Genomic DNA, 26,985 nt, shown 5'->3' on the forward strand with positions numbered 1-26,985 from the left:
GAACACTGTGGCCTCTGAGCACATCCAGTTCAGCTTTTAAACGTAAAATGATGGCTGAAGATGATTCCCTAGATTAACAGCACAAAGTACAATGCATCACCGTTATTAATGGAGTCTGATAATGGATTCCCTAATTGGGTACTTGGCCGTGTTACTGTAACCAAGTTCAGAAGAGGTGAGGGATGATGCAGCAGAGTTTAGCACAAGCTGTTGCATTATGATCAGTGTACATTAGATGGGAATCCAAAAGGACCCTATCCCCACCCCCGCGCTGAGCTGTGTTATTAATTCATAGCAGACAGTTAGGTTACCTTCATCACAGCCTCTGTGTGTTCCAGTAGCCAGCCAACCAGCGCATGGCCTGACTCATGAAAAGCCACTACCCTCCGCTCCTCCTGTGACAGGATCTTACTCTTTTTGGCAGTGCCTGAGGAAGCAGGGGGAGAGCTTCAGTTGGGAAAATGGGTTCTTGGCTTACACCTGTCACCAGGTCAGAGTTTACTCTCTTTTCTGAGCCAGCCAAGTGTGCAGTGTAACAGTTAGCGAGCTCATTACTCTTGCTTGCCCTGCCACCCCATCCAGATGGAAAAAGCAACACTGCTTCAATTCTGTGCTGTTAAAGAGGTGCCCTCTATCACCTCACTAGTTAACCATGGCAGAATTCAGCCTGAAGGCTGTTTCATTGTGCACTGAACTGAAGCATGAGATGTTTTCAGCGGAGATCTCTTATTCTCTCTTTTCAAAGGGCTGAGTTAAGACACATTTTAATAGATTATTTCCACCTTCCTAATGACTAAAGCACAGGCCTAGGATTCAGATCTGGGATCAGGTGTACCACAGACTCTCAGAAAAGTGAGTTGGCCAAGGTTACAGTGTCTCAGTTCCACATCTACAAGATGAAGATACCCACTGAACTGGCAGGGGTGTTCTGAGGCTTAGTTTGGCTGTAAGACCCTTGAACTCCTTAGATAGGAGACATCGTAGAAATGCAAGATGTTTAGATTATAAACATCTGCAACAGAAGAGGGTCCCGTCCAAGGATTCAGTCTACTAGGAACACTGAAATAGTGCAAGATCAAGGGTGTACATGAAAGCTTAGTGCAAATCTTGGGAGGTTTTCCATGCTGGTTATTCATGGAACAGTCTAAATCCTCACAGTCTGAGGCCAAGCTTTTGGAATTAGCAAATTAAGATGACCTCTCAGTGTTCTCTCCTCTCCTCAAAAAAGGAAAAAAAAGGTATTTTTAATGTTCATTTTCCATGCCAATGCACTACAAATTGGAAAAAGCCCAATTAATATTTTGAAGAGATGCTGAATAGAAGTCAAACTTGTAGCATATGTGCAGAAAATATGCTAACTGGAGTACAGTACACATCAAGAACTCCACTACAGGTACTGTGCAGGGTGCCAGGATTTTAAAACAGCTGTTTCTGCATGGTGCCAGGATCTGTAGGGGGCAGAATGGGCTCGGCGGAGAACATCAGCAGTGCACTGATTTTGTATGATACCTTGGAAAAAACATTGTTTAAAATATATTAATAGAAAGCCAGGAGCCTTATTCAACAAAGAAATTGCAAATTACATTCAGATATGTTTTGCACAATCACTGCCCAGGGATCCCAGCAAGAGCTATGCCTCAGAAGACATGACGGGGATGGAACAGCAGCTTCAAATCAGAATGGCCTTAATTTTAATCAGAATAAGGTCAGTCCCTTAATCTTCTTTTAACACAGGTTGGGTTATTAATTACTATTATTATTATTATTTAATTCTAGAAGCATTTCCTTGTCAACCCACCAGGGAGAGAGACTGTATGAAACTCTTTGCAATAGCACAGAATGTTCCTGCATAATTGCTTCTTCCTTTGAATAAAGCCAGCCTCGTCTAGGAGAGTCCCCCGAGGGCTTGTTTTTATGCTGTTTAGGAGCAGAATGTGCCGAAGATGCTGCTCTAATGCAGCACTAGTCAAGGGTGCAAGCAGGCTCCACCATAGGCACAGCCGCTCTCTCTGCTGGCATCCTCCACAGGGAGCCTATTAGACACTGCTCCGTCTTCTCAATACATTCTCCCTCATTCCCAGAAGACAAGACTTCCAGACTGGTCCCATTTCCAGGCTTGAAGTCTTGGCAGTGATCAGCATTTGAGAAGCACCTTTACCCCTTCTCCCTTGTTACAGCAAAGGGTTTAAGCTGATGTGAATTTCAGCACCTGCTATCAAATCCCTTGATTTAACACCACTCTTCCTAAAGCAAAAACACTTGCAGTAAAAACTGTGGGTATGTCTCCTTCACTTGTAGGGAAGTCCAGCAATGACATTGTTGTGTGTGGACAGTTAAGATAGCAGCAGCACCACCATTAAGTATTTTTGAGCTTGGCAGCAGCATGAAAGCTCCAGACTCCCTTAACCCAAAGAGCTACAGTCCCGCTGGTTAATAAACTCAGTCTGTTCAGTGATTCAAAACACTTAATGACCTCAGACTTGCATCATAGACCTTAGTTATAAAATCAAAATGTGTCAGAATGAGGATGCAACATTTTGGGTGTGACTGGGGAGGCAAGCGTGACCACCAATGAAAAACTCAACTAAGTCCCTCCTCAAGGAGACTGGCATTTTCTCCAGCTGAGGCAGCAGCTGCACCATAGGGGAAGCTGAAACAAGCATTGGCCTTTGCAGGCTTATGCCTTTGCAGAGCAACTTGGAAGGACCTTCACTGGCCACACTTGGTGCTGCTAAGCAGCCAGGTGTCTGGCTTTGTGCAAGTGTGCACAGAATTACCCAGAATGCTCAGGGGGAATTGCACTTTTAAGGTAGATGAAATTGCAAATAGTCTCCTGCAATTCTTATTTAAGAGGTTTAGAAAGCACGGATTCATGGGCATTTAAGCACTTTATAATAGAACAAGACTAAAACTCCAAATGAGGAAACAACTGACTCAACACAAGTGTTCCGACCCATGGACCATAACCATCTGGTAGAGCACCTCACTAGACAAGCATGCAGCCTCTTCTGTGTGTCCAGTATCACACCTCTTAGAGTGGCACTGTACTATGTAAGTAGCCAAATATTTGCATTGTCATAATCAAGACCCTTTGTGCTCTGCAGCAGAATGAACCAAAATTCTGCAGCATTCTAGTGCAGGAGACTCAAAATTCTGCAGCAGTTTCAGGTGAATTCAAAGAGGCTTTTACAGAATTAAAAAGGAATGCTACCATCAGTGCAGTGTAGTGTACAATTAGTACAGTGCAGTCCCTGGCTTATTTTGATATTAAACATACTCTGCTCACAAATTTTCTATGTGCTGCAGATTGTTACATGAACAGTTCATAATTTGCATTTTTGGAGTTTTTGCTTTGGGGAGGAGAGCCTGAAATGTAATCAGCTCATTGGGGGACAGTTGTGACTTTGGCACCTGGGAAAACATGGCTTGGGATTGTTGGATAAGTGCTCAAATAACATGGAGTTGCTGGCAGGATGTTCTCTGCGATGGCTCCTCAGTTTTAGAGCTCACCTCAACTTGGTCCATCAGAAAAGACGGTTACTCACCTTTGTAACTTGTTCTTCGAGATGTGTTGCTCATATCCATTCCAGTTAGGTGTGTACGCCGCGCGTGCACATTCGTCGGAAAACTTTTACCCTAGCAACTCAGTGGGCCGGCAGGTCGCCCCCTAGAGTGGCGCCATCATGGTGCTCGATATATACCCCTGCCGGCCCACCTGCTCCTCAGTTCCTTCTTGCCGGCTACTCCGACAGTGGGGAAGGAGGACGGGTGTGGAATGGATATGAGCAACACATCTCGAAGAACAACAGTTACAAAGGTGAGTAACCGTCTTTTCTTCTTCGAGTGATTGCTCATATCCATTCCAGTTAGGTGAATCCCAAGCCTTACGTAGGCGGTGGGGTCGGAGTGAAATGTGGCAGAATGAAAACTGCTGAGCCAGAGGCTACAGCATCTCTTGACTGTTGAACCAGGGCATACTGCAAAGCAAAGGTATGGACCGAGGACCAAAGGAGCTGCGCGACAGATCTCGTGGGTAGGAACACGAGCCAGCAAGGCGGCAGATGAAGCCTGAGCCCTGGTAGAATGCACGGTGATGTGGCTTGGGGAAATATGAGCCAAACAATAACAAGTGCGGATGTACGCCATCACCCAAGATGAGATCCCCTGAGAGGAAAACAAGCAAGCCTTCCCTTTGGTCTGCTACCGTGACAGAGCTGGGGCACCTTACGAAATGGTTCTGTCAGCGCAATATAAATGCGAGCACTCTACAGATGTCCAGGGAGTGCAATTGTTGCGCCCATTGCGTTGAGCTGTGGGTAACATGAAAGGCCGAAACCACTTTAGGGAGGAAAGCCGGGTGCGGTCATAACTGCACCTTGTCTTTGTGAAACCTAGTGTACGGCGGAACCACCGTAAGAGCTCTGAGCTTGGAGACTCGTCTGGCCGATGTAACAGCTACGAGGAAAGTTGTCGTCCAAGACAGGTATAGCAGAGGGCCGGTCGCGAACGGCTCGAATGGGGGAGACATAAGTCTGGTTAAAACTAGGTTGAGGTCCCAGGTTGGGGCTGGGCGGCGAACCCGAGGGTGCAAGCGCTCCAAGCCCTTGAGGGACCTCGAACCCATAGAGTCTGAGAACACGGAACGTCCACCTTAACCTGGCTGGAAGGTAGAGATGGCTGCCGAGTGTACCCTCAGCGATGATACTGCCAGGTCCTGCCGCTGAAGGCCAGAGGCAGGCCAAATAGAGGGGATCGAGACCTCAGTAGGAGCAAGATCGAGCGTATTGCACCTGTAGAAGAAACGCTTCCACTCGGCCCGGTACGTTGACCAGGTGGAAGGCTTCCTGTCACCCCGGCTCAGTTACGCAGCAGCCACACCATGAGGCGAAGAGGCTGCAGGTCCGGGTGACGAAGCCTGTCGTGGCCCTGAGTGATGAGGTCTGGGTGAGGTGGCAGGGTAATTGGGTCGGTTATTGACAGGCCGAGCAACTTGGTATATCCGTGCTGCCTGGACCACGCTGGAGCGATCATGATGATGCGCGCTCTGCCCCTGCGGAGTTTGAGTAGGACCTAATGAACCAGTGGGAACAGTGGGAAGGCATAAAGGAGTTGGCCTTCCCACGGCATCAGGAATGCGTCCAAGATTGATCCCGAGGAGAGACCTTGGAAGGAGCAGAACATCTGGCATTTTCTGCTCTCGTGGTGAGCGAACAGGTCTATGTGAGGAAAAATCTCCACTTCTGGAAAGCAGAACGCCTCACATGGGGCAGAGTGACCACTCGTAAGACAGGAAAGACCTGCTGAGTCAAAGCGCCAAGGCGTTCCGAACCCCTGGGAGAAAGGACGTCACCAGCTCCATCGAGTGGGCCATGCAAAAGTCCCAGAAATGGATGGCCTCCTGACAAAAGGGGGGAGGACCATGTCCCTCCCTGGTTATTAATGAAGCATATGGCCGTTGTGTTGGCTGTAAACACCGAGATACCACGGCCTCGCAGCTGCCGCTGGAACCCCTGGCACGCCAGGTGGACTACTTTCATTTTTGGGGCATTGATGTGGAATGCCAGCTCCCGAGAAGACCAAAGGCCTTAAGCTCGGAGGTGACCATGAGCACTCGAGCAGAGAGATGACGCGTCCGTCGTCAGGGGCAGTGAGGGCTGGGGCGGATGGAACCGCATCCCTGCCCACACCAGGGAGGGAGTTAGCCACCACTCTAGGGAGCCTAAGGTGCTCGAGGGAACGGTGACTACCATGACCATTGGCTCCCTGTCCGGGTGGTACGCCGAGGTGAGCCGGACTTGGAGAGGACGGAGGCGAAGCTTGGTGTGTTTGGTTACAAACTTGCGGGCAGCCATGGACCCAGGAGACTGAGACAAGTGCGAGCCGAGGTCGTTGGGAAAGTCTGCGGACCTCGGATGATTGTTGCCATCGCCTAAAACCGCAGTTGTGATAAGCAGGCTCCGGCTAGGTCGGAGACCAGGATAGCCCCTAGGAAGTCCAACCTCTGCGTGGGAACCAGAGTGGATTGCTCTATAGTAATCATCAGGCCTAGACCTGTGAATAAGACCGTGACGATGCCCACGTGCTGAGTGGTTTGTGTCTCGGAGTCTCCTCGGATAAGCGAATCGTCCAGATATGGAAAAACGCATATCCGACATCAGCGAAGGTAGGCAGCGACTATGGCCGTAAACCAGAAGTACTGACGGTTGGCTAGAAAGTGGAGGTATCTCCTGTGCGGAGGGAAGATGGCGTTGCGAAAGTATGCGTCCTTCATATCGAGGGCGGCATAGTAGCCCCCAGGAGGCAAGGATGGAATAATGGTTCCCAGGGATACCATACGGAACTTCAACCTTATCCTAAACTGGTTGAGTCCGCGCAGGACTAGGAAGGTCTGAGCCCTCTGTTCGAGTGGGGGACTAGGGCATAACAGGAGTAGACCCCCTTGCCCCTTTCGTCAGTCGGCGTCTGCACCTCTTGTACGAGGAATTGCTCGTGAGAGGGGTCCCTGAAGGGGGACAGGGCTGAAACAAATTAGAGGTGGTACCTATGCTCCACCGTGCGCAGGACCCAGCGATCTGAAATTAACTGGGGCCACGCCAGGAGAAAGCGGGATTGGGATCCCGGCCTGTGACTGGTACACCGCCCTCAGGCGCACCTTGGAAGGTTCGTCTTTGGTCCCAGTGGTAATTGCGAGGGACCTTGACCTTGGCTCTTTAGGGGTCCTGACGTTCGTCTGCGACCACCTTGGCCTCGCCGTTTGCCAAAGTCCTGTCTCTGGCTAGGCACAGAGTATGGCGGCTGGGGACAGAAAGGCCTGCGTTTGGTCGCTGGCATATGCATGCTGAGAGAGCGCATTAGGACCCTATTGTCCATCAGGCTTCGCAGCCTGGGGCTGTCTTTGCTGCGAAGAGGCCTTTACCAAAAAAGGGTAAATCCTGAATGGCATACTGCAGCTCCGGCCAGAGGTTTGAAACCTGAAGCCATGAGATGCACCTCATGGCGACACCAAAGGCCAGAGTCCTGGCTACTGAGTCTGCTGCGTCCAACGAGGCCTGGAGGGACGCTCTGGGTACCTTTTTCGCCCGTCCTCCAAGACGGCAGCGAACTCTTGGCGGGAGTTTTGAGGGAGAAACTCCATAAACTAAACTACCTTCACCCAGGTGCTATAATTATAGCAGCTAAGCAAGGCTTGTTGCTTTGCTACCCAGAGCTGCAGGGCCTCTGCAGAGTACACCTAGTGGCCAAGTAGGTTCATTCACCAAGCCTCCTTCGGTTTCGGGGCTGGCGCCCGCTGGCCATGCCAATACCTCTCCTTAACAGACTGAAAGACTAGTGAGTAGAGAGGAGAGCGGACAGACGAGTAGTCGTACCCCTTAGAGGGCCCCATACCGGGTCCTCTACCTCTGGGACCTCCTCCACCTCAGGTTGTCGGGGGGCGTATCAGAATCGTGGTCCTGAGCATAAGATCTGCGCATGTGGGATGACACGGATGCGTGTCTGGATGGCCATGGAGGTACTAAAAAAAGGCATGGGCAGAGTCTCTGACTCTATCGGACCTTGCCCAACTCGGCACTGGGGACCGGCACCGGGAGGCGTACCGGTACCTGGAACGAGATCCAGACCTGCAACCAGAACGGTGCTGGGAGGTCGACTGAGATCTCGAGGCTCGGGGAGAGGCTACAGGAGTCACGGTACCTGTCGCGGTGCCGGGAATCGGAATGGTGCCGATAGTAGCGGGTCGGCGAACGGGATACTGACCAGTGCGGTGAGTGCGACTAGTACCGATGAGGAAAACAGCACCGGGACTGCACGTGGTGTCGGGTGTGCTGACGGGACCTGGAGCATCTGCGGGACCGTGATCATGAACGGTGCTGCTCTGCTGTGCTGACAGAGGACGGTCATATGAAGAGACTGTATTACCCGCACCGGCGGTGCTGGGGTCAGGCAGCATCGACTCTGTCATGGCAATGAGATCCCTCGCCGTTGGTAATGTCTCCGGCGTGGAGGGAACAGCAGGCTCAACCACAGTGCATACTGGGGAGCTGTCAGGCACCGGATTCGACGGCCCTCGTGGGACCGGGATCGACGGTACCGAGGTCGTCAGAGCTTCGGTAGGTGTCGGTGCCGGGCGATCCGACTTAGACGAGCTCTCTGGCTGCGGTGCATTTGGCACGGAAGCAGCAGGAGCAGTAAGCTCAAACACGGCGCGTGCCGGGGAGCCGTCAGGCACCGGGTTCGACGGCCCTTGTGGGACCGGGATCGACGGTGCTGACGTCGTCGGTGCCTCAGCAGGCGTCGGTGCCGGGCGATCCGACTTAGACGAGCTCTCTGGCTGCGGTGCAGTTGGCACAGAAGCAGCGGGAGCAGTAAGCTCTTACCACGGCGCGTGCCGGGGAGCTGTCAGGCACTGGATTCAATGGCCCTGGGGGACTGGAATCGACGGTCCCGATGTCATCGGTGCCTCTGCAGGTGTCGGTGCCGGGCGATCCGACTTAGACGAGCTCTCTGGCTGCGATGCAGGTGGCACGGAAGCAGCAGGAGCAGGGGGCTCAACCACGGCTCGTGCCGGGGAGCCGTCAGGCACCAGCAGGAATTGTAGGCTCTCGACCTCGGAGGAAGAGAGCGGTGCCGAGTCGACTTCGGTGCCGGCGACAGCCGGTGCCGAAAGGCCTTGGCAGTACCGGTGGGGTCCAGTGCCGAGGAGGCGCTTCTGCCAGCCGCTTGATCATCGCTCGGTGCCAAAGGTGGAGGGCTAAGTGAAAGTCCCGCTCCTTTTTGTTCTCGGCTTAAAAGCCTTGCAAATGGGGCTCTTAGCTGTCAAGTGTGATTCCCTGAGGCACTTCAAACAGGAGTTGTGTAGATCTCCCTTCGGCATCGGCTTCTGGCAGGCCGAGCCCATTTTAAAACCTGGTGAGCCGTGCATGGGCTCCGGCACCGGGTGCGGGGAAGGGGCTACTTCCTGAACCCCGCTAACTATTACTAAACAAACTATGTTAGCAAAGAAAAAACGTATAACTATACAAATATATATATAAAAGGATTATAACTGCATAACTATATACGAGAACTACGAGTAGCTAGGGAAGTGGAGGTCAGCTAAGCCGCACTCCACTGTTCCAACGACCGACACGGGCGGTAAGAAGGAACTGAGGAGCGGGTGGGCCGGCAGGGGTATATATCGAGCACCATGACGGCGCCACTCTAGGGGGCGACCTGCCGGCCCACTGAGTTGCTAGGGTAAAAGTTTTCCGACGAATGTGCACGCGCGGCGCACACACCTAACTGGAATGGATATGAGCAATCACTCGAAGAAGAACCTGGATTTGTTAACTTTGCAGACACACTGCACAGCTCTTCTTTTTCAGGGCTGCTGAGGAGGGGGCATCCCTTTAGCACGGTTTTGCTATTTATATTTATGCCATAGGTGCCCAGAGCGCTGGATGGGCACCGAAAGCTACATTTTAGAAATGTAAAGAACTGAAGAACAAACATGTGAATTGTCCTCCTTAGGTTTCAGAGTTACCCTTTTGTGATAGGAGCAGATTGCACCACTAGTCCAGGTTGTCTATAGACTCGGAAGAGAACTATCAGTTTGGGCTCAGGTTTGGAAAGTTCTCTGCACCATAAGGGCTAAACACATGTTCTAAAAAGAGTGCTTAGACTCTCAAGCACAGTTCTGCAAATGCATGTTTCCCAAAGCCCTACCTGTACTAAGGGGAGAGCGTGGTCAGAACCACCTGTCTTGCTAGAACTCTGCCCACTAAAGAACCATATGCCAAAAGGCATGACAAGCATCACGGAGGCATTAGAAAGAATGAAAAAAGGTGAAGGCTTCTTACCTGCAATGACTCTCTCTACAGCATACTCAAAGTTGAAAGTATCAATGGATTTATAGCCCTCCCTGGCAGCATGGAGTGCTGCCTCGTTACAGATGTTTGCTATGTCAGCGCCTACAGGTAAGAGTTAACAAATCAAGCTTTTTTGTAATGAGGAACAAAGAGCACAGGACACAAAAGGCAGGCACAAACCTGGGGGAGGCGCTACGGAAATGAAATACACCGGCATCACCAGCTCTCTTGGAAGAGAGCACAAACTTTGTTTCTGTTGCTTATGTTAGATTTAAATAATATGGTTGACTTCTTGGCAATCAGCACCAGGCTGCCACACAGGACAGAGCTGAGCTATCAGTTAGCAGGGCGAAAGCCCACGCTGGCTCTCAGCAATAGAGGAGCGGTGCGGGTAGCTGGTGTGGCTTGGGCCACTGCGTTGTTCTTATAGCAACTGCACAAACCTCTCCACAGGAGAGAAAACATCTGTTCTGAGTTTGTGTGCATGAGTGATGCGGGAGGGGGACGGGGTTGCTGCAAGAAGTCACAACAGAAGCAGTGTGCTGGGGCCTGTTAGAGGGGAAACCCAGCAAGGACATTCCAGGAACTACATGCAGACCGACGCCGTGGAGTCCGTGGTCAGAAGCTGTGTTCCAGTAAACTATCCCTAGAAGTTCCGGGGTGTGGGAATGTGGAGATCGGCTTGATTTAACCCTGCTCTACAAAGTAGTCTCTACTCATTGCTACCCAGCAGTGAAGTATTTTTGTTCAAGTGTTCATTGATCTACAAGTCTTTCCCCAGCTTAATGCACTGAGGGCAGCATCTCATTCTCAACAACAAACAGGAAGAGGCAAAAGCAGCAGCTCTTTCCCATGGGAATCTGGGTTATAAGTGATGTAATGGCTCCCCTCCACCCCACCACCAAGGTAGAAAACAGCTGGATGCTCAAAACATTCAGGGACTGAAAAACATCCACAAACAGTCGCTCATCCACACACAGATTTGTATCCAAGAGAGTCTGCGCAGGTTCTGGCCATTTCAACAGGAGAGGGAGCAGAGAGGAAATAAAACCACTCAGATCAACAGACATTGTAAAGGAGGGTGTGGCTAAAACAGAGGTGAGCAAACTACAGCCCGCAGAACTGTCCTGCCCGGCCCTTGAGCTCCCGGCTGGGGAAGCTACCCCCTCCCCTGCTGTTCCCCCTTCCCCGCAGCCATGCCACCGTGCAGACAGCATGGCTTGCACCCACCCACCTCTCAGGCTTTCCAATAAGCCAGTCCTGCTGCTCTGAGCGGCATGGTAAGGGGCTGGGGAATGTGGTGGGGGGGAAGGTTAGATAAGGGGCAAGAGGTCCTGGGGGCAGTCAGGGGACAGGGAGAAGAGAGTGACTGGATGGGGCGGAGGTTCCGCGGTGGTCAGGGGATGGGGCATGGGGGGGTTGGATAGGTGTGGCAGCCCAGGGGGGTCTGTCAGGGGGCAGGGGTGTGGATAGGGGGTGTGGCAGTCAGGAGACAGGGAGCAGCAGGAGTTGGATGGGGCGGAGGTTTGGGGGTGGTCAGGGGATGGGGCGTAGGGGGGGTTGGATAGGCGTGGGAGCCCTGGGGGGCCTATCAGGGAGCAGGGGTGTGGATAGGGGGTGGGGCAGTCAGGGGACAGGGAGAAGGGGGTGACTGGATGGGGCAGAGGTTCGGGGGTGGTCAGAGGATGGGGTGTAGGAGGGGTTGGATAGGCATGGGAGCCCTGGGGGGCCTGTCAGGGGGCAGGGGTGGGGATAGGGGGTGGGGCAGTCAGGGGACAGGGAGCAGGGGGAGTTGGATGGGGGTGAGGTCCTGAGGGGAGCGGTTTGGGGTGGGCGATGTGAGGGGACAAGGAGCAGAGGGGGGTTCTGAGGGGGACAGTCAGGGGGCGGGAAGTGGGAGGGTTCAGATAGGGGGTGGGGGCCAGGCTATTTGGGGAGGCACAGTCTTCCCTACCCGGCCCTCCATACAGTTTTGCAACCCCGATGTGGCCCTCGGGCCAAAAAGTTTGCTCACCCTGGGCTAAAACAGCCAACCTTTGAGTTCACAAACAAGGAAACCCTTACAGTGCCTCAACCCCCGCCTAAGGAACAAGCCTAGCTCGTACCACTGAACCCCGGGGTGAGCTCAGCCAGGCGCTGGGAATAGAAGCTGCCAGCTTGGGTCAGCTTCAGACTCTTCAGGTGCTGTTCGAAGATCTCTCTTCTCTCCTGCAATGAAAAGGAAGAGCGTTTGCATGGAGGGGTTAGCGCCCCAGCCCAAAAACCTGGCACCACTGTCACCTGAAGTTGAGATTAGGGGGAATAAATGTCCCCCCATCACACACGTCAGTAAGCGACATCACTAGGAAGCCGGAGGTAAGAAGCACAAGTGACTAGTACATTACGAAAGCGGTGATGAGGGCCAGCCACAGGAGGGCAGAGATGCTCTGCTTTGAACCCTCAAAGGATTTACCAGTTTTGATTTCCCCAGTGACACAGAGCTCTCAAATTCAGGACAGACATATGGAGGGTTACAATGAGTCACCGGCTCCTCTCTCCAAGGGGAACTCTCCCCCCTCCCAGCTTTCACCCTCACTGATCTCTGAACATTTCTTTAACAGCACAACGCTTAGAGCAAAGGAATCAGGAGCTCCCAGCCCAAAGCCTGCTCCCTCCCCTGCCACTGGGAAGACGTCTCCTACTTGCTGTGCGGCACGTGGCCATTTCTTAGATTAAGTTGGGGGGCTAGATGAGAGCTGGCAAGGGGCCAAAGTGTGACTCATTCAGCTGGTCCAGGAGGTCCTGATTAAAACAATGAGCTCTCCCCCTCCTCCTTCGGGGCAGCTGCACAGTTCATATTCCAGTGCCAGATTGTATCAGGCATTTAAGGTATTTTAAATGAAAAGTCTGTGGATGACAGTAAAGCCGCAGATGGAAGGAGGAGACAATCTGCTGGAAGAGTGAGTTTTCCTTGCTGCTTTCAGAGTCTGTGTCCAGACTCTGCTACAAGTCCCATCCTAGCAAACATGTTGGACTCCCACTGCTAAGCGGATCTGACTGCACTCATGGTTCAGGAGGATACGCATGCCAAGCAGCCTGCAAGGAAGAGAGTGGGTATCCAAACACAAGCAAGACAGAGAGTGAGGTAACTAGTGCTTCATTTATAATGAAAGAGGAGCTGGGTCTCAAGCAATTTCTTTTTTTACTTTCATAACTGACGCAGCAAGCCCAGGGGTGCCGGGGCTCTGAACCGCCAGGCCCAGGGGCGCCAGGGCTCTGAACCACCAGGTCGCAGCACAAATTAAGCACTGCAGGTAACACACAGGAATGAATGGTGAAGGTGCATTACTAACCTGGGCTCTGCCCAGACAGGCAGTATTGGCTAGAGAACCAGTTTAGGCAGCTTTAGTTTCATGGAGAGAGGATACAGATATGCATGAAATTGCTGTCTCCATGACAAAAGGAGAACTCCAAAGCAAAGCTCTCCGTCAAGGCCAGATTGAAGCAAAGGGAGGCGCTAATACCACAGAGTCTCTGTACAGTGGGCTACTGCATTCATATATTGGGTCTTTGGCTTAGGACACAAGTGGTAAGATGGGCAACACAGGATTGCCGTTCCCACTACTGCCAACTTTGGACTGTGCCAGCACAGATACTGACCAAAAAGTGAAGAATTGTGACACAAGATTCACACACACAGATGGTGCAAGGGGATACACACCTGGAGTGTGGGAAGATCAATAAAAATGTGTCTGTCAAGCCTCCCGGGTCTCATCAGAGCATTATCCAAGATGTCAGCACGGTTGGTGGAAGCCAACACTATGACATGATCTGTGGTTCCCATCCCTGCAGCAAAACAAGAGCAGACATGAAGGTAAAGGGTTTCTGTATCGTAATGTACAGTGCAGGGTTCTTGTTGCTGAGGCGCGATGGGACGTGGAGAATTCCATCCACAGCTTTACAACATTCAGCCACAGGACATCTGTGGCATCCTTTGGGGAAGGTGAGACTGAAGACATTTGTTCTTTTCAGTAATGTGTGAAGGGAGGCCTAGAGAGGTGTGTGTGTGATTAGAAGTGGGTTATGGATTTTGGTCTTTCCTTGCACCCCTTGCTAAACAAAGGCATCCCAGGTGCGCTATACAGATACAAAGAGTCCAAGCCCGAGGAGCTTACAACCTGAACAAACAACATACAGATGAGGGACAGAATGCAACCAAAAAAGTGACTGAGCAGCGATGTTCAGTACACAGCTCCCGGGTGACATGATTTGCACTGGGTTTGCTTTTCATGCTGATAAGGATAAAAGGGAGTTATAGGGCTAATAAACCTGTGGTGCTGGTGTGGGACTTGTAGGGAGGGAGCCTGGCAGACAAGGTTTCATGTGTTGGGGGCCTCATGGAAGGCATGGTGCCAAAGGCAGGAGTAAGGTATGAAGGGGCAGTTGCTCGTGTCACTTAGGGGAGAGCAGAAGTGCCACACTGAGGCACCAGGCCATGCTGCTTATTATATTCCATCAGGTGCTCAGATGCCTATGGACATGGGTCACCTTAATACACTTGTCTTACAACAGCAGACATCAAGAACCCTCAGAGCTGTAAGGCATGCAGCAAGCTTCCAGGGGAAGGGATGAGTGAGCATTCCACAATTCCAACAGAGAAGCTGCCAAATGGGTCAATATCCTATAGCTCAGTAGAGAGTTTAAGGTTACAGGTAAGTCTGACGAATGGCCCTATAAAAAAAAGCAACTTGTTCTACAGTGAACTTAGTTCTTCCTCCCCAAAGGATGCCTTCTAAATAGGCTCCTGAAAAGGATGAAGCATGATCATTCTTTGGTCATGTTTTACACTGCACTTTAGAGTGTGATAAATAAGCAGAGAGACTGGCCGTCACCTGGCGGCTAACAAGCTTTATTCATAGGGCAGGATTAGAATGTACAGTGCATCATCTGCTCTGCAGCTGGGAAGACACAGTCTTAAAATAGGTCAAACCATTAGAACAAACAAAAACAAAAACCACTGACTGCACCCTCCTTGCATCAGCCTCTGCCACACTCGCTTTCAGTCTGGGTTCCAGTGGGTGGGAAATACACAGCTCCAGGAAATCTAGATCAGCAGACTTAAATCTATACTAATCCTCCCAACTGATGTCACCTAGCTATTAACATGCTTTGGTCTCAGCATGCAAGCATCAGTCACAGTGAACAGTCTATAAAAGTAACACCTAAGAGTCCGTGACAGCGAATTAGCTAGTGCTGGGAACCCAGCTTGAAAAACCTTCTTTGCAGCACGTGTGAGACAAACCATTTCAAGGAAATGGTGAAGAGGATTTGGTTGATTTAACAAGTCCCCTGCTCCTCCACCACTCCTGTAACAGAGTAACTCAGCCGTATACACATAGCTTCACTGAAATACAGCCACTATGCAGGGAGGGGCAGCAGCTGTCAGGCCAACAACTGGCTCGCAACACAAGAGCTGGGAAGAGGGAGATTTTGGCCAAGGACTCAGGGCAAATAACTGCTTCTGAAAAGTGTTATTGGCTCTAACGTTCATGTAATGCAAAAAGAATCTTGGCCTTAAAGGTCTCATCTATTCAGACATTGCAGAAGAGTTGTAGGGATTGTGCTTCCTTGTCTGCTGTTTAGTTGTTTGTGCTCAGAAAATGCACTATTCAAACTGCTTATCTGTTCTGAGAAAAAGAGTTAAATTTACTAATATTGCCAGGCAAATTGAACAATTTGTAAATACAACACCAGGCATCTTTGATCAGTGCCCTATTCTTCCCTTGCTGCATAACCAGAACTTGCAGAACACTGTCACAGATCTGATGGAAAGCAAGGTCGTCTGTATGCATGAGGATCATCACAATCATACTCTGAATTGCACAGTGAAATTAACAAGATGCAAACTTACATTCATCCAGTTTAGCTGGGCTTAATTGCTCCTTCAAAGGATCTGCCTCACCCCCCTCCAGCTTTTTGGGGGATTCCCTGGGGCTCTGTCTTTGGTCCCCTTCTCTTTTTTCCTCTATACCTTATCTCTGGGCAATACACACAAATAAGCTATTCTATGACTCACAGATTTACCTCTACTCCAAACTATCTCTTCTGTCCAAACTAATCTTGGCTTGTCTCTGACACCTACTCATCAACATCTAGTGTCAGCTCAAGATCAACATAGCTAAAACAGAGCTCCTAATCCACCTTGCCCCCACCCTTGTCTATCACTATGGACAATACCACCATCCTGCCTGTCACTTGGGAGCATAACCTGGACATCCAGCTCAGATTCCTTAGGTCCTCACATCCAAACTATGTCTAAATCTTGCAGATTCTCTCTGCATACGATCTCTGAGATACAGCCTGTCCTACAGAAACACATCATCAGAAATGTAGCGCCCAAAGGGACCTTAAGAGGTCATCTAATCCAACTTCCTGTGCTGAGGAAGGACCAAGTAAACCCAGATCATCCCTGACTGGTGTTTGTGCTCTTTAAAACTTCCAATGGGGATTCCACAACCTCCCTCGGAAGCCTATTCCAGAGCTTAACTACTCTAAGAGCTAGAAAGTTTTTCCTAATATCTAACCTAAATCTCCTTTGCTGCGGATTAAACCCATTACTTCTTGTCCTATCTTCACTAGAAAACAACTGATCATTGTCCTAACATATTTGAAGACTTATTTAGGTCCCTTCCTCAGTCTTCTTTTCTCAAAATTAAACACCCCCAGGGGGTCGGTTTTTTGTTGTTGTTTTTTTTTTAATTATTCACTTTTCCTCCTAGGTCAGGTTTTCTAAAATTTTGTATCATTTCTGTCGCTCTCTTTTAGACTCTCTCCATTTTAACCACATCTTTCCTAAAGTGTGACGTCCAGAATTGGACACAGGCCTCACCAGTGCCAAGTAGGGCAGGACAATTACTTCCTGTGTCTTACATATGACACTTCCTTCAATACACTCCAGAATTATATTAGCTTTTTTTAGAACTGCATTGCACTGCTGACGAATATTCAGTTTGTGAACCACTAAAATCTCGGTTCTTTTAAGCGGTACTAACACCTAGCTAGTTATTCCCCTTTTTGTAGTTATGCTTTTGATTTTTTCTTCCAAAGAGTACTACTTTGCACTTGTAATTATTAACAAGCCGTATTATTTATAGCCATACAGGTAAAACTCTCTGTTACTGCAACATCCTTCTCTCTGGCCTTTACAAATGCAATCTTATCCCACTTGTATCCATTCATAACGTTGCTGCCAAATTCAGTCTCCTCGCCTAAGGTAAGGTAATAATTGGAGATATACCAATCTCCTAGAACTGGAAGGGACCTCGAAAGGTCATCGAGTCCAGTCCCCTGCCTTCACTAGCAGGACCAATTTTTGCCCCAGATCCCTAAGTGGCCCCCTCAAAGATTGAACTCACAACCCTGGGTTTAGCAGGCCAATGCTCAAACCACTGAGCAATCCCTCTCCTCGCCTGTCACTTTGACTATGTCACCCCCCCCCAAGCTCCCCGTTCTCTTTCCATTAAACGTAAGCTGCTGGTCTTCACTTTCTACACCCTTCATGGCCCACCCCACCTGACCAGGCATCTCTCATTCACTATTATGATGTCGACTCAAGCAACCAATTGGTCCATATTATTCTCCATCCCCCACTTCATACATTTTCAAACACCTTTGTGTTTTCTCTGATGTTGTCCCTCATGCTTGGGAGGAGCTCCCTGTAAACATCTGCAAAACTAATTAATCCTCCTTCAAACTCTCCTTTTCCATGATGCCTCCGAAAAATGTGGCACTGGTTAGGATGCTGGTGTGCTGAGACCATGGCATATCATGCTGACCTACTGTCTCACTATTTCCTTGTACTCCCCCATCACTCTGTCTCCATCTGCTGTTTCTTGTCTTATACTCAGGGTATGGCTACATCTGGAATTTCAAAGCGCTGCCCCGGCAGCGCTGCGGGAGCGCTGCCGCGGCAGCGCTTTGAAGTGTGAGTGTAGTCGGAGCAGCAGCGCTGGGAGAGAGCTCTCCGAGCGCTGCATGTAAACCACATCCCTTACGGGTGTAGCGTGCAGCGCTGGGAGCCGCGCTCCCAGCGCTGCTGCCCTGATTACACTGACGCTTTACAGCGCTGTATCTTGCAGCGCCCAGGGGGGTGTTTTTTCACACCCCAGTTGCAGCGCTGTAAAGTGTGAGTGTAGCCAAGGCCTCAGATTGTAAAACTCCTTGGGAGACAGGGACACTTTTTGTTCTTGGTCTGCACAGTGTCTAGTATACTGAGGTCCTGGTCCATGACTAGGACTCCTTGGCACTACAGTAATACAAATAAATAAATATTTCTTTTCAGAAGGCAGCCTGTGGCAACAGAGTGAAGAGAATCCATCAGTGCATTAGCAAAGACTTGTAAAGCATGTATTTAATAAGGAGATTATTTTACCTTTCATCTTCCGACACCTGTAACAGGGGGCTGGGCCCTAATTTTGGAATTGGCAGCTCACCAGGGTCTCCAGCACTACACCTGATTTCTATAAACTGGAGGAAACGGCAGACATTTTCATCTTTAGAAGGGGCGGGGGGGGGGGGGGGGAAGGGCGCTACACTTCCCAGAATGTGGAAATTCATTTTGGTCCAATGGCCCTCTACTTGAATCAAGATGCAGCAGCTCATGCTGGGACGTAGTGTCCTTCCAGGCCACCCTGCTGCATTAAAATGAGGATGGCCATGGACAGTAGCTGGGTTGGGGCCCACCAAGAAACCTGTTGTGCATTATACAGCTGAGGTGGTAATGCCAAGCCCAAGTAAGGTTACTTCTTTGGTTAAGTTTTCCAAAGCTGAGGTATGCACAAAGCATCGGGGACGGCGAGCATGGATTCGGAGTGCCTTTGGAACCGTGGCCCACAGGGCTTTCAGCGCACTGTGCATCAGCTTCAAGGACGTTCCTGTGCACAAGGCACTCAGCTGTCTGACTACTCAGGGCAAACTCACAGCTCACTCCCCCCTCCTGCAGGGTGGTCACAGAACCCATGCTGAAACAGCGGCACCCTGTAGCCCGCTGCACTGTAGGACAGTCCATGTCCCTCCTTACCCCATACTGCGCTCTAGCTTCAATTCCTCTCCCTTCAGGAGAGAGGGTATAAATCCATAACACTGACAATATTGTGTGAGACGCAGGGGATCACAGGTACATTCTGATGAGCACGCAGCTAGTGCAACTTCTCTCGCCAAGAAGCTAAGGCTTACATCAAAGCATCCTCCTATGGGGCAGCCTCACTATGGACCAGGAACTTTGTGGGGCACAAATTGCAGAAGCTGCTCTGCTCTCAGCTCAGCAGTGAGTCAAATTCCAATCTCCTTCCTTCCTGACTGCACCCCAGGAAGTAGCCTGGAGTTCAGATCCCAGAAAGGCCTGCAGGAGAAGTGTTCCTTACACCTCACTGCTGCACTGAATTTCTTGCATGGAGACAATTTGGGGAGGCAGCAAATTTCACGACTAAACAGGGGAAAAGAGGGATCTCTCCCACCAAATGTATTCAAGAATCTGAACCATTCCCTGCTGGGCAGAGCTCTGACACATCTATTCTTTGTCCTGCTCTACAGTAATAAGACAACTACAGAAGTAATGCAAATTGGGTTAGTACGGTAGGGGCTGACAGACCTCAGTTACAAAGAGCAGTCAAATGTGCATTTTCCTTCATCCCGTCAAGTGCCTTTGTAAATGCCAAAATAAGCAGGGCTGACACCAGGTGGGGTCCAGGCAGAAAGACATTCAGAGGCTGGGCAGGGCTTGCTTGCAAACTACAAGGCTATCTCCCCTGATTCGGAAGTGGATTTCCTAGCGAAGCCGGGAAGGTGGAGATTAAAGTTAGAGGACAGCAGAGGAAATTTACTAAATTGTTTATGCCCCTCTGGGACAACTAAATTTTAAATCTCATCAGGCTTTAAAATTACCTGTCTTGGACAGGTTGTATCAAGTATTAAACAATATTTAATGGCTAGCAAACCCCAAATGTTACCCTCGAAACATAGTTCTGCCCTTGATGCAGACTAGCTTTACTTTACTTCTTCAGGGCTGTAAATTATCTCCATCCTGTGACCAGTGGGAAGACATATTTCTGGGCTGAAACAATTACATTGTGCATTAAGAGTGTCTCTGGGCTTCCTGGCCTCCTCCAGCCCCGTCTTTGATGCACACGTTGCCTTGGTTTTATTAGCAGGCTGCAAGATGATGCCAAAGTTATCTCCAGTGCACATACTGCCTCAGGATACCACAGCAAGCTCCCATCTGTCTCACAGCCTTTAAAGTTATCACTGAACCTGAGGATTTTAATTTTAGTCCTACTGCTGTTGTTAGCCCGAGATTATATCCTCTTTCCAATTCTATATTAAACTCTCACGAGGGCTGGCCCAATGATCCAGTGACCGTGCAGAAATCAAGTCCGAAGTCTGTCTCCTAGAAGTCTCCGATTACTCTCTAGCAACTACAGACTCTGAAGAGAGTCACGTCCAGTCTTCCAAAGACAAAGGAATGGTTGCTACGACGTGGGGCCTTTCAGCATACAGAGGAAAAATGGAGTGTGGTGAGGGGGCGTGAGGTGAAAACTGAAGTCCCAGAGGACTCTTCACAGTTTCTTGTGGGGATGGCTGGGGGGAGAAAGAGGGAAAACAGGAACAAAGTGTAAAGCACTTAGCTCTGAGAAGCTCTCTGCTGAAGAGACGCAGCTGCTTTTGCTCGCCCTACGACACACGCTCAATATAGCTACTGATGGAGGGGGAGCAAGTAGAACATAACAGAAAAATAACTCTTCTGGGTATATCTACACTGCAATTAAACTCATCGCCCCAACCCCCAGCTGGCCTGTGCAACTGGGGCTCAGGCTAAGGCATAGGCAGCGACTCCATGCGTGCTCCGGGGCTGGAGCACCCACGGGGAAAAATTAGCGGATGCTCTGCACCCACCAGCAGCCAAGCTCCCCATACCTCCCGCCCCATCTCCTCCTCCTCCTCTCCTGAGCACACCGTGTCTCTGCTCCTCCACCTACCTTCCAGTGCTTCCCACCTAGCCACCGCCAAACAGCTGCTTGGGGAAGGGGTGGAATGGGGGTGGGGCGAGGGCAGTGCGGGGCAGGGGGGGAGAAGGGGGTCGAGCATCCACTGGGAACAGGGGAAGTTGGTGCCTACGGGCTAAGGGGCTTTTTAAATTGCAGTGTAGGAGTTTGGACTCTGGCTGCACTCTGGGACTGCTGACCTTGCAGGGTGTTAGAGCCCAGGCTCCAGCCTGAGTGTCTACACCACAATTAAACCACCTGCAGCCCGAGTTACCTGGCATGGGCCAGTCATGGGTTTTTACTTGCCGTGTAGATGTTCCCTCTGAATGATACACCTGCTATTTCAGAACAAGGCCAAGTGAGGCCACATGGACTCTTTTTCACAGTTTTCAGGTGTCAAACTTTCAGTGCCAAGGTCCCGCTCCCTACAGGTGTTCGAGAGCCATAGATTTCACCTGTCATCTGGAGTAGGATCTATAGGTGATACAATCTGAGTTGGAGGCTTAGAGGGTGGCCACCTTGGACAGGGAGCACTGTGTGAGCTGCAGCCTGACGTAGTAGGAGACACTGGCATGGGAAGGGGGAAAATGGAGTTCAAGTCAATGGGCAAAAAGAGAAAATCCTTAAACATGAGGAGAACGGTAAAGCAACATGATCGGTAGGGGTGGAAATGCATGTTTAAGAAGCTGAATCCTTATGGAGGCAGAAAAGGCCTCATCCCTGGCTGGGTGAGAGGAATACTAACCATCCATTTCTACCAGCAGCTGGTTTAAGGTCTGCTCCTCCTCAGTATTGGAAAAGCCGGACATGTTGGTCGAGCGTTTCTTACCCACAGCATCTATTTCATCAATATACACAATACATGGGGCACGAGCCCTGGCTTCTTTGAAAAGGCTCCGGACACGAGCAGCTCCAAGACCTGGAGAAGGGCAAAGAGTAAGATGAAGAGAGACTTGCAGGAATCAATCCGTACTTGTTATATATTTTAATTATCTCTACTATAGCTGTACCCCTAACCGAGATAGTGCCCAGGCCCCGTACACACACAGGAAGTGACAGTCCCTGCCCTGAGGAGCTTACAATCTAAACAGGCACAATAGACAAAGGCTAGGGGGAAAGAGGGACAGAGAAACACTTGGCCTAGGTCCCCTCGTGGGTTAGGGACTAGAACCCAGATATCATGAGTCCCTATCCACTGGATCACATGGCCTCTCCAGCTGAACTCAATATGTCAGCTTGTCTGCACAGCTGCTCTAGCAAAAGCTCCGCACCCAACTGCAAGCAGGCACACCTGCTCCTTTCACAGGGTTAGGCGTTTAAATTCTTAGCTATGTTAGCTGTGCTGTGCTTTAAGGACTGGGGGTAGCTATATGCCATTCCAGCGTTCCCCGCTGGCAAGAGCGTTATACTCATGCACTGGAAATCCACTGATATGTACAAAGAGGGCAGCCTCAACGGGAGCGATTTAGCTTTTTGAAAGACAAGACAAGACATGAGAGCATACGTAAGGGCAGGGAAGCCAGCGAACGGATGGTTATAGAGTAAAGGCTCTACCCCAAAGAGCCGTGTGTGGGTGTTATCAGAAAGAAAGATGCATGGGAGTTCCCACACCATATCCTAGGTAGTAAGGAATGTTCCAGAAGAGTCTGAGGAAACCAGACTATCTCTGATGAAGGTTTTGTGTAGACAACAGGACGAAGAACTCTCTTCTAAACAGATGAGCAGGTGAGAGGGAAGGATTTTATGTTCCCATAGCTGCACTAATGGCACTGTCTACTGATGACAAACTGTTTTATACCCTCTACAGAAACACTCAGTCCTGCTCAAACACTCCCCATGCAAAGACAACTATGAGTTCAGTTCCTTGTCATAGACATGGATAACACTTACTCTAGATGGCAGCAACCTTGTGTGCTCCCACCACAGATTGATTTACATCTTCTCTTTTTTTCCTAGCAGAAGGTCAGAGGACTTACCTCCTATTACCTCCACAAACTCAGAGCCGGCCATCGCCAGGAACGGCACTTGTGCTTCTGTAGCCACTGCCTTTGCCAGCAAGGTCTTTCCACAGCCTGGTGGTCCGAGTAACAAGGCACCTTTGGGCACTTTGGCCCCAAGCTGGAGGTAGCGCTCTGGGCTCTAGAATTACAACACAATTCCATCAGGCATCTGGGCTCACGAGCAGTGTTTCTGGAAGAAAAGACTTGTGCAGAGGTTCACTGGATGCTTTTCCCAACATATGTCACAGCAGCAACAGCTGCTAGCTCGGGACTCATGTGAACAGCAGTCTGTCCTTTCTCCCTCAGGAACCAGACAATATAGAGTCTGGCTTTTGCCATCACTGACCAAAGCCTTGGAAGACAATCAGCTCATTAAAACGGAGGCTGCTCAATGTCCCCGCAGGACAAAGAAGAAGGAGCCCAGGCTGCCAAACTATTCCAGGGCACCACTGGCAAACACACCAAAACTTTTATTTTATTTCTCTCTTTTGGGGTGGAGGAAAGGCAAAAGAGGGGATTACAGAACACTTGAAGCACTGCCGGCACCAGGCATCTTATTCACAAAGGACAGGCGCCACAAGCTAATCAGCTCTCGAGTCAAACACTCTCCTTCAGCAGAGAGAATCTCTACCACCTCCTCTTGTCCTGCTTTATGCAGATAAGAAACCCAGTAACTGCTGGAATCACATTGCATTCACATGGGCTGTCCGGCAGATTTGCTCCCTCCACTTCCACCTCTTTATCAAGCATAGTTGAGGTTCTTACCTTCAGATAATCCACAAATTCCTTGACCTCCATTTTGGCCTCATGCATTCCTGCTACATCCTTGAAGCTGATCCCTTTCCCAGACTTCCCATTCACAATGGTAAAGCGAGCCATTTTCAGCTGGTTCTGTGGAGGACAGCACACTCTGAATTCTGAGGGCACAGTTCTGATGAGGGAGATGGTGGGCACACTGGAGAGGCTGTGCAAGATCAGGCAGTGGAATACACTTTTTTTTTTAATGGGAGGAGGCATAATATATGAGTGGGTTATGTGTGATCTTCCCATATGAAGTGCATTACAATGCCCACCGGCTCTCTCTTGTTGTAGCAGAACAGAATGATTCTAGGCCCCAAGTTCAGTAATGTACTTTCATGAAAAGGTTTCCCCTTGTGGATGTTGGAGTTTGGTACTGTGACTCAACCATTTCATTAACCAGTGTTTTATTAGCACGAGGCATAGAGGAAACCTGCAGCAATTCCCCCCATACATCAACTGAGGGCACTTAATTAAAAAACTTGTGCATATTGCCCAAGTCTGTAGAGTTTGTCAAGAACTCCTGCTCTCTAATTCTTATTGACCCTAGTCTTTAGTATACTTGGGCTGGTTACTATTGGTACAGTTTGAAGAAATAATGTGAATTAATGGGTATTTATCATCAACACTGTTCTAAATACACAAACACACACAGCCAACTGTCACTGGGAGCTGCTGCCACAGTTGTTGTTCCAAGACAGTCCAGGAATGGAACTATAGGCTCTCAAGTAGAACAGGCCCCACATTTGAGCCTCCTGGTGCGTGTTAAGCCACAGTGACAGTCAAAACAACAATTTAGTTAAACACCCTCCTTGTAACTGCTTATTATGTGCTGCTGAAAACAGCCACTAAGACTTTATTTATTTATTTTTAAGAGGAAAAAAAGGTTTAAAGCAGTTCAGGCCCTCAGAGCTGCCAGCTTCTTCAGAGAGTTAAACATGGAGGGGTTAATTGTGCTCACTCCACAAAGACAGGAATCTAGCCCTTAAAGCCCCCCTACAATCAAAGCTTTCTAAACCACTTCTTTCCATCCAAGCAGTTACATGTCACTCCATAAAAAAAGTCACTCATAGCAAGATGAAGAGAGCACAGGAAGGGGCTGCTGGGCACCACCTTAACGGGGGATTTAGGTGTCTACTCCTTCCATCCAGAAGCCCCCTCAGTTACTGCTCCTGCACCCAGAGCAGACTTATGCAAGTTGTATCAGCTGATTGAGAGGGAGGGATCTAATTGATGTTGCAAGTGGAGTATGGGCGGGGAGACGCCAGCCCATAATGAAATCCAGAATTTGAGCATATTTTAAAAATATCAAGAAGTTATTTTGCAAAACCCAGAGATTCCTACTCCCGGCTGTATGGGAGGCTTGTTGGCAGGACAAAACGAAATACACTATTTGCAGCTGCAACTTATTAGTGAGTTTTGAAAATAGCATAGCAAACTGCACTGGAAATTCACTGAGCTCAGCCCTTCTTGCAGTCAGGGAAAGAGGGCCTCAAGTGAAACCAGTTACTGCACAATCTAGTCAGCTGATCAGGGAAAGATACAAGATATGACAGGACCGCACAGCCTCTAGCATCAGCTAATTCTTGTCCTCTGTTGACTTTATCAGGGAAAGAGCAGGAAATCGCGCCAGTACAAAGTGAGACTAACCAAGAGCTTTAGAACAACTATTATACAGGACCCACACTACTTACAAAGGCGCTGAATCCTCCTTCCCTTCCTGCCATCCCAGCAAGGCGGAAGATGTACCACAATATGGCTACACCAACAGCTGCCATTCCAAGGGCATAAAGGGCACTGAAAAGAAAACAGTTAGTTAAGTATAAATTTAAGCATCTAGCCACGAGACAGTTAAGTTAGTAAACATTTCCCAACTGTTATCTGTTTTCAGAATTTTAAAGGTCCTGGCAGTTAGGCTAGAAGCGCAGCTATGGGCAGAGAAGTGACTGAGAATGTGGTACATTTTGAAAAATATAAATTTTGTATAGAACACCCCCAACAATTACATAACAAAAAAGATAAACAGATAAGATCCAGAGTGGCACTGGCTTACCATCTCTTTCAGAGTCATATCTGCTCATAACAAATGGGCTAGATCTTCACAGATTGGCTATGCTGGATCAGTTCACAATCTGATGGAGAACAGGCAAAGGTGGCAGCCAAGGGCTAATTTGGCTCCCAGTGTAAATCAGAGTCACTTCAGGGCTGCTTTAATCTATGCTGGCTGGCAATGGCCCCCCAGGGGACATTACAGAGCCAGGGATTGCTGGAATGCAAGGCACTCAGGTCATCTCTCTTACATGCTCACTATGTCAGAAGCAGGTAGCACAGCACCCAGCATTGCCAGGGGAATTCCCAGATGCCCCCTTAGGACAGATGCCTGGACTCTTTGTGCTGCTGGTCTGAATGTGGGGCCCAAACACTACGGCTCCAATGCGGCTCCAGGCACATAAGCCAAAGTTTATTCTGTCTCCCGCATCAGCAACAACATTCTCCATTAAGTTCCAACTACAGAATCTTTTTGGCAGTAAGAGGAAGGATGGTCCAGTAGTTTGGGACTTATGAGACCCCAGTTCAAGTCACTGCTCTGCTAGAGACTTCCTGTGTGACCCTGGCCAAGTCACTTAGCCTCTACGTACCTCAGTTCCCCCAACTGTAACATGGGAGTAGTAGCCCTGCGCTACCTCTCAAGAGGATGAATACATTAATGATTGTATGGCAGTCAGGTAGTATGGGAATGGGGGGGATCACAGAAGTACCGTACACAGAGAAATAAGAGGCAGAAAGAATGCAGCTGGGTTTGTAGACCTTAATCTGCAGCACTGGCAGTTAAGAAGTCATATTTGACTTGTCAACTGAGCAAACAAGGGGCTTGATCCTGCAAGGTACCAAATGCTCTGTTCTCTGAAAGAAGAAAATTTGAGTCGCCAGCACTCAGCACTTTACCAGATCAGGCTCTAGATCTTGAAGCCACTGAGAATATGGAACCCCACAATATCACCTTTAGAAAGTCTATTTTCAGAGCAGAACCACAGCAGAACAGTTCTGGAAGGTAAAGAACAGCTAGAAATACAGGCTCCCTGGGGCTGGTATACAAAAATTGTAAATTTACAAATTTGAGGTAGAGATCTCAGGCCTTATGATCAAAAATTAAAAACAAATTGCTGAATCTTGAAACATTTATTCAAGTAAATTGCCAGCTGTAGGACCTGGCCGCACAACACAAGACCATACCCAGGTTTCTCTTTTATATGAAGCATTTTCTAATACATTCATGAAATGCATGTTTTGCATCCATGGTGGAAGTTCCGGGAGAGGAAGTTT

The 26,985-nt window shown here is 49.4% G+C and overlaps 1 protein-coding gene across 1 annotated transcript in view; it reads right to left on the reverse strand.

Moving 5' to 3' along the window:
* SPG7 (SPG7 matrix AAA peptidase subunit, paraplegin) overlaps positions 1 to 26,985 on the reverse strand; it is a 60,507-nt gene that overhangs the window by 9,430 nt on the left and 24,092 nt on the right. Inside the window, 8 exon segments of the mRNA XM_050923358.1 lie at positions 312 to 427; positions 9,837 to 9,947; positions 11,951 to 12,053; positions 13,546 to 13,670; positions 21,609 to 21,782; positions 22,840 to 23,002; positions 23,629 to 23,754; positions 25,356 to 25,458. Of these exon segments, the coding sequence (XP_050779315.1) occupies positions 312 to 427; positions 9,837 to 9,947; positions 11,951 to 12,053; positions 13,546 to 13,670; positions 21,609 to 21,782; positions 22,840 to 23,002; positions 23,629 to 23,754; positions 25,356 to 25,458 (1,021 nt within the window).

This window comes from Gopherus flavomarginatus, chromosome 14 (genome assembly GCF_025201925.1).
Source record: "Gopherus flavomarginatus isolate rGopFla2 chromosome 14, rGopFla2.mat.asm, whole genome shotgun sequence".
NCBI classification, from domain to species: Eukaryota; Metazoa; Chordata; order Testudines; family Testudinidae; genus Gopherus; species Gopherus flavomarginatus.